Raw genomic sequence first — 11,537 nt, forward strand, 5'->3', positions numbered from 1 at the left:
CACTATGTGTTCGGCTAAATGCCTCAAAGAGGGTTAAATTCTAAGAGTATTTGTTTTTTGTTTTTTTATATAAAAAAAATCTGTTAAATGTTTTCATTTTCCTGAAAAAGTCCTAGGCCACAGTATGTGGAAGTGGAACCCTTGACTATAATGGTGAAAGCACAAGTCAATTTCAACACAGTTTTGTCTTTGTAGCTGGAATTAATAGTAGTGATGATAATGTTCATGGATCAACATCAATGAAACTTGTGATCTGGGGAGCAATGCATATAATTCAAGTCTTACATTACATTTCCACCCACAATCCCCACCCCAACTAATTAAGTGGTACTGCATTCAAAAGGATTATTACAAGTAAAAGTTAAAACCCTTTTTATTTAATCACTTAATTTTGTTTCTTACTTGGAAAAAAAGTGATTTTATTGGCTTTCACCTGAATTGCTTTTCACCTGTTCATTTTCTTTCAGGTAAAAGAAAGGGCTTGTTTGGAAAGAAGGAAAAACCAACATCACAGCCAGCACTAGCTTTTTGTAAAGAAATGTGTAAGCCATCATTTTATTGACTTTCATCCTCTAATCTTAAATTTTCCACATCTGCGAGCTTTCATGGACTTCTCTTGTGTTGACCAAGTCTCCCACCACCACCTTGTTATTTCCACACCTCTTCTCCCTTTTGCCACTTCCGGCCATGTATATCCCTCTCCTTATTTATTTATTTATTTTAAATTTCTCCCCTAAATACTTTTTTGTTTTGTATTTAACCACATTTATGTTTAGTTGCACAACCAAACCCACTCTTAGACTAAGTAAACATTTCAACCTAATAGAGAAAAATAAAGCACAACGTTATCCATAATTTGTGAAGAAAAATTCTAATAGCAATTAACTTACACCTCATCATTCACAACGATTGATATATAAAAATTCCGTAATTTAAGATACGCAAATGAATTTGTTACATATGGACCGAGGAGGGCCGGCATGGTTTAGTCTCATTGTTTTATAATCCATAACAATAATTTAATCGACTACACGGCAGTCAAATAAGCTTCAAACGATGGAACAAGTTTTTGTTTTTTGTTTTTTTCTTATCGTGAACATGAAAATTAGTGAAGCAAACACATGTAATTCTTTATTAAATTTAAATATTGATTTAGAAGACCATAATATGTATATGCGGCGCTACCTAAGTGCGCCAATTGTAACGAAGAGAAGGGCTAATCGTATTTAATTAGGCTAATACCAATTTTAATTTTTGGCAATGGACCGTTGACCAAGTCAAACGCTCGTAGTCATGCAAAGACTATAACTTGTCCACCGGTGAACCTACTACAACAACTAATGTCCATCGGATTCGAGCCCTCCACATTATACACCAATCCAAAAGCCTCACATCAACGGCTGAGATTATTTGGTGCCTTTAAGCCATTTTTAATTTCTTAAAATATTATAATTCAAAAGCCAATCATGCAAAGTGGTTGGTAGCTAAAAGATCCAAGCTTAAAGCTGACCTTTTTATCCCAAACCCCAATCAAAACCAAGATTAGAACTTTGTTGCCATTAAAAATTGTTCACAAATATACGTGAGATAGGCGGGTTGGTCAAAGCAGTGAGTCGATTCTAATAAAAATTGTTCACAAATATACGTGGAATAGCCGAGTTGGTCAAAGCAATGAGTCGATTGTCGAAATTTTTTGGCGCACCACCACAATCTAATATGTTCCCTCCAACACTAGATCCCCATCCAATTGCTCTCACGATCATATGGTAGACTAAAAATGACAAAATTCGACTGGCCGACGAACGAAGCATATGAGAAACTCAACCCGAGCTCTCTAATTTCCACACAGAGGATTAATTGATTAAATCCAAATAAAAAGGTTGTTAATTTATGTTTTTCCTTTTTCAAAAAGTTTCATTTTTCAGTTTTTTTGGGGTCTCTCAGCTGATCAGCGCGCGTTCTCTCTCCTTCTTTCACTTCTGTCACGCACAACCGGCGGCACCACCACGACCACCAGCAGCCCAAAACGGCCCGTTTTGGTATAAAGGCAGAAGGAGCAACCTCATAGAGGTTGTTCTTTGTTCTTTTCTGCTCTGTGAAACTGGTCTCTGTGTGTGCTTTTGAAGCTGAAGAAGAAGAAGAAGGAGGAGGAAGACGAAGAAGTTAGCAAGCTGAGGCTTTTACAGCCATGGGGAACTGCAACGTTTGCTTGAGAGCGGACGTCGTCGACGACAAAAGTTCCAACAACCGCGACAAAAACAAGAAGAAGACCGGAGAGCGACGGTCCAACCCGTTCTCCGACGACCCGATCCGGTCCCCGGCTCCGATCCGAGTTCTAAAGGATGTGATCCCGCTCGGTCACCGGACCCGGATCGGCGACAAGTACATACTGGGTCGCGAGCTGGGTCGGGGCGAGTTCGGCATCACTTATCTGTGTACGGACCGCGAGACGAAGCAGGCCCTGGCCTGCAAGTCCATATCCAAACGCAAGCTCAGAACCGCGGTACAGAAGCTGAAATGAGAAAACGACATGTCGTTTCTTTTGCTTGTTTTTGTAATTTTGGGTTTGTTTTGTTCAGGTGGATATAGAGGATGTGAGGCGGGAGGTGGCGATAATGTCGACGTTGCCGGAGCACCCGAACATAGTGAAGCTGAAGGCGACTTACGAGGACAACGAGAACGTCCACCTGGTTATGGAGCTCTGCGAAGGCGGCGAGCTGTTTGATAGGATTGTGGCCAGAGGACATTACAGTGAGCGAGCTGCGGCCAACGTGGCCAGGACTGTAGCGGAGGTGGTGAGGATGTGCCATGCCAATGGGGTTATGCACAGAGACTTGAAGCCTGAGAACTTTTTGTTCTCTAACAAGAAAGAGCACTCGCCCCTTAAGGCCATCGATTTTGGGCTCTCTGTGTTTTTCAAGCCTGGTATGCTTCTGGGTTTTTGTTGAATTTGGTGATTTCTATCTGGGTTTTTGGGTTTTCTGGTTTTCTTTTTGTCCTTGAGCTTGTATTTTGTTTTTGAAATTGTTGTTTTGATGGATTTTAATTTTGGGTGTGTGGGTTTAGGGGAGAGGTTTATGGAGATTGTGGGGAGTCCGTACTACATGGCCCCAGAGGTTTTGAAGAGGAATTATGGACCCGAGGTCGATATATGGAGCGCCGGTGTAATTCTTTACATTTTGTTGTGTGGGGTTCCTCCATTCTGGGCAGGTATTGTAGTAAAACTAGCTCTCCAATCTTTTTGAAACCCTGTTCATTTTCCATTAACTGGGTGGGTTTGATTTTAGTTTGGGATTGTAATTGGTTTTCTATGTGTGAAATTTTTGCAACAGAATCTGAACAGGGTGTGGCTCTTGCAATCTTGAGGGGGGTGATTGATTTCAAGAGGGAACCCTGGCCTCAGATTTCGGAGAGTGCTAAAAGCCTTGTTCGGCAGATGCTGGAGCCGGATCCTAGAAAACGCTTGACTGCTCAACAGGTGCTTGGTAAGCATTCAGCAGTGTTTCTCACTGAATCTTAACTTGATGCCATTTTAAGTGAGTTGCATAGTAGTTAGTAGCATTTTGATAGCAATAGCACAGCGTTGATTGGTGATGGATTATGCACTCATCTTCTTTGTTTTGGAAACCTGGAATCTTTTGAGTCTATATTCCATGGCATTATTTGAATCTGAGTGAAGTACTTTGATGTTACATGAACATTGCATTACATTCGTTTTCACAATTCCTTGGTAAACATCAAACAACTCAGACCTACTATGCAATACATGAAGTCAAGTAAAACAAGTGAAATCATCAATGTAGCAGCATAGTAACCATACATGGAGGGTCCAGATATCATAATGGGGAGCACTCTTTTTTGCATTATATATAACTCTGAATAAGGGTGAAATTCGGGATAAGACAGAGGACCTGATGTTTTTATAGTCTAATTTCAGTTGAGTTTTACTGCTTTGTACGATATTTTGATCAAAAAAATTCTTATTCATCAAAAAACAAAAAAGAGAAGAAATGGTAAATACTGTAAGTTTGCTCGATAATGAAAACCTGTACTTATAGGTTCTTGTGGGCTTGGCATTACCAAGGATTTACCAAGGATATGAAAACTAGTTGGATTTAGATAGGCAAATTGGCTGGACCGGGGGTGAATTTTAAACACCTCTTTGATCTCCTTATGAAAAAAACTTATTTTTAGTCTGATGGGTCCAATAGTAGAAATTCAAGTAAGCAGCACACCTAAAATATGTCCTTCGAAGCAAAATCAATTTAACCTGATTTACTCTGCTTCTTTGCCATTGTAGTTCCTATTTGATTTAGAGTTGTAGCCAAGGTTTGAGAATGTTTTCAGTCCTTGACCAAACTAGAGGAACCTAATTTTTAAAGTTACCACTGTGTCATGTCTATGCTGCCACAGGATTGAATAACTCTGCAACATAACTTGTATTCTGTGAAATAGGCTAACTAAATTTTGTTTTGCCGTTTGTGATTACAGAACATCCATGGTTACACAATGCAAAGAAAGCTCCAAACGTTCCATTAGGAGATATAGTGAGGCCAAGGCTCAAGCAGTTCTCAGTAATGAATAGATTCAAAAAGAAGGCTCTAAGGGTGAGCATCTATAATTGGTACTTTATGAGTGTCAGCTGAAGTATTGGTTACTATTGCCATGATCTGTGATTCACAAAATAAATGTAACATTTGGGTTTTTTTTTTCTTCCAATCAAATGCTGTAGGTAATTGCAGAACACTTATCTGTTAAAGAAGTGGAAGTAATCAGAGACATGTTTACATTGATGGACACTGACAAAGATGGCAAAGTAACATATGAGGAATTGAAGGCTGGGCTTCAGAAAGTTGGTTCACAATTGGCCGAACCAGAGGTTAAGATGCTGATGGAAGTGGTAAGTTGTGTGGTTTTAAGGAAGAGTTTCTTTTATTTTAATTTCATTTATATGCTATAACTTTTTCATGGATGTGGCTTCATTATGGTTCCCATTAGGGTTTTGAGAAAAGTTATTCATCTTCATGCTCCAAATATCTTACAAATTAGCTCCTTGAACTAAAACCACAATTACTTTACAGCCAATTGATGTTAATATATTAATAATCTATAATAGTCACTTGGAAATTTGGAAGTATTGTTGTATATCTTATATATAGGATCCATTTAACAATAAACTGATGCCTTCTGCTTTATTTTGCGTAGGCTGATGTTGATGGAAATGGAGTCTTGGACTATGGAGAGTTTGCAGCAGTGACCATTCACTTGCAGAGAATGGAGAATGATGAGCATCTCCGCAGAGCATTTGTGTTCTTTGACAAAGATGGAAGTGGATATATTGAGTTAGGTGAGCTAAGGGAAGGTTTATTAGATGAATCAGGTGAAATTGATAATGAAGTGCTGAATGACATCATGCGTGAGGTCGACACTGATAAGGTTTGACTTGCAAGCCTTTTAATCTCTTTTATTTGTTAATACTGGAGTTGCTTGCTCCATTTGTTATTAATTCTTATTTATTGTTATTCTTTGCAAAACAATAGGATGGACGTATCAGTTATGAGGAGTTTGTTGCGATGATGAAAACTGGAACGGATTGGAGAAAGGCGTCTCGGCAGTATTCGAGGGAGAGATTCAAGAGTTTGAGCCTCAACCTGATGAAAGATGGTTCATTGCAGCTTCACGACGGGCTAACTGGTCAAGCAATTGCTGTATAACTTGTATTCTTGTTTAGATTGTGCATGCTGGGGGTTCTCCTCCTCTTTTATTGTCCATACACCCGAAAAATTGCGGCAGATGGGTTTTTTGTAAACCGAGGTTTGAGGGCAGATATTGAATCAACCTTCCTGGACACCTTTGGCTTGGCTTAGTAGGTTGTTAGATTGTGGCTGAATGAAGCTTTGCATCCAAGAAAGGCATGTTAGGTTGCAAGGGGAGCTGTTTGTGGGGATCGTCGAGGCTCGGTGTATACATAGTATGTATATTTTTCGATCATGTTGTACGTGTCGCATACACTTGTATATTTGTCATCTCTACATCATTTTGTGTTTAATGGTTTTTTGCTTACTAAATGGATGGCAAGCGATTTGTTTCATTGGCCTTGTAAACTTTGAGCTGAGATGTTCTCAGTTTGTATTTATCAAAAAGTGATCCTGATTTCTTGTGTCATTGTAAGGATATCTTTCCAACACCATCTTTTGCTTCCTAAATAGCTGCCACACAAATTAGAGGAGATGGCAGGGAAAGAGACTAATTTGGAATGTAATGCAAATTACAATTTTTTAGTACAAATGAATGACGGCTAAATCCATCCAAACAACATTGTGAAGGAATTTGTGCATATAATAATATAATGAAAACTTAAAATATATATCTTTTTGTGTAATCAGTGTACTTAATTACTCAAATAACAAAGATCTTTACCAGAAAAGCACTTAAATAATAATCACAAAATCTCTTTGGGCCCCCATATTCTGAAGGCCCCACTCCACACTCATTAAAAATAAATAAATAAATAAAATTCAACTAAAAAATACCTAAACATTCAACTGCCATCTCAAACCATTTTATTATTATTTAATCCCTAAACTTTCTCTTTCTCTCTCATCTTCTAATTCCTCTCTTTCCTAGTTAGTTTGGTGCACGTTAACAACATGGAATGTGGAGTAGAGCGATAAGAATTCAATTAGCTAGAAGAACAAAAATGGGTTTGAGGTTAGAGATACCAAAACAAACTCTAATTCCTTGCGTAGGTGAGTCAATAATCTACAATTAATTATCATATTTTTTATTTATAAAAAAAAGAGCGATAATATTTTATTGATCGAATCAAAATCAACCACCTTTACATGATTTCAAATATTTAAAATAACAAGGATATATATAATGAAGCACAAATAAAGGCACATGCGGTTACAAATGGCAACACTAAATTATGTTTGATATTCAAAATTATGTTCAAAATTGTTCAAATCAAAATATCATTAAGCTTAATACTATTAATTCCTATTATTACTAGGAATTGTCATTAAAGATAAATATCATTATTAATGGACGCGGGACCCACGTGATTACATGAATCATGATATCGTCCCCGGCCGGTCTGGGCTCTCCCAATTCATAACCGAAACCCCCAGCGAAAACGAAAAACGAAAGACGAAAAAGCGCAGAACAATCTCGAAGAAGAAGGAGGAGGAGGAAGAGGCGATAATGGGGGTGGACTATTACAACATACTGAAAGTGAATCGGAACGCGACGGACGATGACCTGAAGAAGGCGTACAAGCGGCTGGCGATGATTTGGCACCCGGACAAGAACCCGGCGGGGAAGCGACCCGAGGCCGAGGCCAAGTTCAAGCAAATCTCCGAGGCCTACGACGTCCTCAGCGACCCGGCCAAGCGCCAGATCTACGACCTCTACGGCGAGGAGGCTTTGAAATCGGGCCAATTCCCCCCGCCCTCTTCTTCCTCCTCGTCTCGCTCCGGCGCTGGGCCCCACTACTATACCAGCCACGTGCACCACCACCAGCGCCACCCAAACGCCTCCACCTTCAGGTTCAATCCCAGGGACGCTGAGGATATTTATGCCGAGATTTTTGGATCGGACGGCGGCGGAGGTGGTGTTGGTGGTGGTGGCGGGAGGGGGTATAGGGATGGATTCTTTAGGACGTCCAATGGTGGTGGGCCAGAGTTTGCGGGACCCAGTGGTAGTGGGCCTGGGCCTGGGCTTGGGAGGAAGGCCAATGCGGTTGAGAATTTGTTGCCTTGCAGCTTGGAGGAGCTCTATAAGGGGGTCAAGAAGAAGATGAAGATTTCCAGAAACATCTACGATGCTGTTGGTGCTGGGTAATTCACTTATCTTCAATTTCCAATTTTTATGTTCTGTTTTTTGTTTTCACCCGACACCAAAAAATTTCGATGTTGTTAACTTGTTTGTTATAATGCCGATATATGGTTGGTGAATCTTTCTTTCTGTTGAGTTGATTTTGGTGAAGCTAAAGTTGGTGACTTTTTAAAACTAATCTACAGTTTAACCAAAATAGTGTTGTGCTTTGCCCCCAAGTTTATAAATAAATAATAATAATTGTGTTGTGCCCATCAAGCTCAGCTAAATATCTATGTATATGATGAAAAATGCTTGTGTTAGCAAAGAGGAAACAAGTATGTAGTGTGCTTGCTTATTTATTTGGATTTAGACGCTGTAGATATTTGTCACATAAAGCACCCAATTAAATCAAATAAAGTATGAAGAAGTTTGTGACTTGTTGCTCAAGTATATAGAGTTGGTCTTGTTGAGAGTGAAGGTCATCTGGTCTGTGCTTATGTGTATGAGATTAGTACAGCAAGCACCTTCCAGATATGGTTGTGATTGGGAGAAAAGTATGCACGCTCACTTAGCTCATGCCTAGTGGCAGCACTAAGATAAGCTCAAGTCTTTGGTGTTTGTTGTTAGGGCTGGCTCTGTCAACATTGTAGGTTTCTCATCTTTCTTGGGTTTGAGTGGCTGGTACGTGATGGGATTACATAGTTTGTGTGTCATTTCTTAGTATAGTTGGTCCTGCGGTTCTAGATTTGAGTTAGGTCTGCTTGATTTTACAAGGGTTAGAAATGTTTGTTACACTTGGTAACAGAAAAATTAGATAATAATAATTAAAGGACAAGTTAAAGTTGTTATCCCAATCTTGCAGAACATGGTCTATGCTCTGTGGTACGCTAATAACCATGGGTAGCCTCTCTCCTCCTTGATCTCTGACTTCCCATGAGTCGAACCCTAGACTTTCCGAAGGGGAGAGAGTTATAGTTAACAACTACCAAGGCCAGTGTATTTCCATTCTATATTGCCTAGTTTGTGGGTTGTGGTATGAACTGAGCCTTGCGTTTGAATGTTTACATCTATTGCCACATTCTTGATTCAATCTTATTTTTCCTACCTTTCTTTGTTATTATTATTTGATATGCAAGATCAGGAACTACCTGGGTTTCCTCATCTAATTAGATGCTTGAAGCATGGTTTTGTTGCTTATACTTTCTTTGGCCTTAAGGCCAAAAAGACAGGATCCCCTGAAGATGTTGCCCTTTCCAGTTCGTTGGATGTTGCCCTTTGGGGCAAGATTAAGTGTTATTCATGTTTTTATAAGAATGATCTTGCACTAAATAGAGTTGAGACTATTTGGCGTCTGTAATGTGATAAGAGAAGTAAAGTTTGTAATGCCAAACCTTTCCATTTCGATGTTTCTAGGTGTTGGTCATTTGTTGTTGCCTTTGCGGCAAGAAGCATGTCTGATAATGATTAAGCAGCATACATGCCACTTTTTGCTTAGGGATCTCACTTTCCACATTTAAAAGGAGAGTCAACACATTTCATTTTGTGTTTCCTGGTTTCTTGGGTTTTCATTCACCCCTTTTAGCTAATACATGTTAAAGTAGATAAATTTAATACCTGCCACTTGTTAGAAAATGGATGAATCTAGTCGAGGTGTTTGTATGTGTTTTCTTTTCCCTGTTAAAGGTCTGAAAGGAGTAGTTCTCATTAAATATTTGGCTTTTGTTAACTTTGACCTGATACATGATTACATTCTCTTGCAGTAAGGTTCGGACTGTGGAGGAGATATTGACCATCGAGATCAGACCTGGTTGGAAGAAGGGCACAAAGATCACCTTCCCGGAGAAGGGTAACCAGGAGCCTAATGTCATTCCGGCAGATCTCATTTTTGTGGTAGACGAGAAACCACACGCACTTTATAAGAGGGATGGTAATGATCTGGTGGTCAATCAAGAGATAACACTGTTGGAGGCACTTACTGGCAAGACTCTTGACCTAACCACCCTAGACGGAAGGAATCTCACGATCCCGTTAACTGATATCATCAAACCTGGAGCCGAGATGGTAGTACCAAATGAGGGGATGCCAATCTCAAAAGAACCTGGGAAAAAGGGAAACTTGAGAATCAAGTTCGATGTCAAGTATCCTTCACGACTCACCACAGAACAGAAGTCTGATCTGAAGAGAGTTCTGGGAGGAGTTTCATTATGACTGCTAACTATGGATCTCAGGGTTGACCGTAATGTAAATACAATACGTGTATGCTATTATTTGGAGAGTGTGAATACTAGAAGCTTTCTGGGGTGAAAGGAAGAGTTTTGGGCGCAGTTTAAGCAGGCTCCTGCAATCTGCTTCTTGTGGCACGATGGAATTAATTAAGGCATTTTTTGGGTCAGTTCATTTTTTTAATTTATTATTTTCATTTGCATTCTATATACCTAGAAATTGTCCTTTGGATTTTGATTAGATAGTAACGTGAGTTGCTCACTTCTAGTCTTCTAGAAATTGAATTATTGAATTTGATTGTGTTTGGTGATTAGAGATTCAACTTGCTGGTCCTTTCCTTCCTTTTTAAACATTCTCGGCCATTAATTTGAGTTTGTACTCGATTTTGTTGCGTAAGAATTAAATATGTATTTCATGACAAAATAAATATTTTCTGTTTTTTTTCTTTGCTGGTGTAAGAAGAGCAAGCATTATGCACGACTTATTATTCTAATATAATGATGCGTAGTCGCAGCAGGATCATTTTTCCTTGGCTTGCACTCACTCTAGGTAGGAAGTTATGATTCTCCGTAGTCCCTCGCCTGCGGTGTGTTTAGCTTCCCTTCTTCAACAACTCGGGCACTCTTCTTAATCACAGTAGAGTGCCGAGGGGAAGGCTCAGGCCCAAAATGATAGAGTAACAGCAAAAACCATTTATATTAAAGCATAATAGGCCATTACCCAAACAAAATAAATAAATAAAAAGTGTCCCAGGCTTAATATTTCCTTCTCACTTCCACCTATTTTCCAATTTTCTAAATGAGTAAATAGTGTTATTAAGCGCAGTACTCTGCTCATTACGCTTCTAGCAAAAGTGCTTTTATTATAAAGATATTGACATTTTCATAAGAAATCCAAATGCTTCTTGAAGAAGCACGTCTATAAAGTGCTTTTATGAGTAAGCGCTTCTAAAATTTTATGTCAAACATTGTCGAAGCGTTTTTGGTTGTTAAAAAGAGTTTTTTGTTGTCAAGCGACAAGATAAGTGAGCTCTCCTCTTTATACCCAAAATTTGAGTTCCCCTCTCGAACAATGGACCGGCCAAAGCTCAACAAGTTAAACACTGAGCATTAACAAACCTGGGCTTATAGACCCACCACACGAAGGCTTTTCAAACCTACTCCAACCAAACTCTGGGCTTGACCCAACTAAAAATAAAAATAACTTACAATCTTTCTACAAATTGATGTGAAGCATTGTATTCGTTTCCAAATGATTTATTCAACAAGAAGCAGAACAAGGGCCACAGACATGATCTTTAAGAGTTTAAAAAAAAAATTCAATTTCAGAAGAAAAAAAAGACATTTATTTATACAGAATCGTGCGAGTTTAAAAGAAGCAAAATAAATCGTGCAAGTTTAGAACCACCAAAAGAAAGTGGAGAAAGATGAGTGGGAGTCTTTGGCCAACGAAAAAAAAGTGTTGTATGTGCGTGAAGGAGAGGGAAATAAAAG

At 39.1% G+C, this 11,537-nt stretch overlaps 2 protein-coding genes across 2 annotated transcripts; both read left to right on the forward strand.

Moving 5' to 3' along the window:
* The first annotated feature begins 1,528 nt into the window (after positions 1 to 1,528).
* CDPK1 (calcium-dependent protein kinase 1) lies at positions 1,529 to 6,165 on the forward strand. The gene is made up of 8 exons (XM_008241433.2): positions 1,529 to 2,503; positions 2,580 to 2,925; positions 3,067 to 3,210; positions 3,333 to 3,485; positions 4,492 to 4,607; positions 4,733 to 4,900; positions 5,206 to 5,436; positions 5,541 to 6,165. The coding sequence occupies exons 1-8, from the start codon at positions 2,189 to 2,191 to the stop codon at positions 5,712 to 5,714; spliced, it is 1,647 nt and encodes a 548-aa protein (XP_008239655.1). The 5' UTR covers positions 1,529 to 2,188; the 3' UTR covers positions 5,715 to 6,165.
* Positions 6,166 to 7,070: 905 nt separating this feature from the next.
* Positions 7,071 to 10,312, forward strand: LOC103338247 (DNAJ heat shock family protein). The gene is made up of 2 exons (XM_008241431.3): positions 7,071 to 7,841; positions 9,582 to 10,312. The coding sequence occupies exons 1-2, from the start codon at positions 7,072 to 7,074 to the stop codon at positions 10,027 to 10,029; spliced, it is 1,218 nt and encodes a 405-aa protein (XP_008239653.2). The 5' UTR covers position 7,071; the 3' UTR covers positions 10,030 to 10,312.
* The last annotated feature ends 1,225 nt before the right edge of the window (positions 10,313 to 11,537 follow it).

This window comes from Prunus mume, linkage group LG7 (genome assembly GCF_029339155.1).
Source record: "Prunus mume cultivar Tortuosa linkage group LG7, ASM2933915v1, whole genome shotgun sequence".
Classification (NCBI taxonomy): Eukaryota; Viridiplantae; Streptophyta; class Magnoliopsida; order Rosales; family Rosaceae; genus Prunus; species Prunus mume.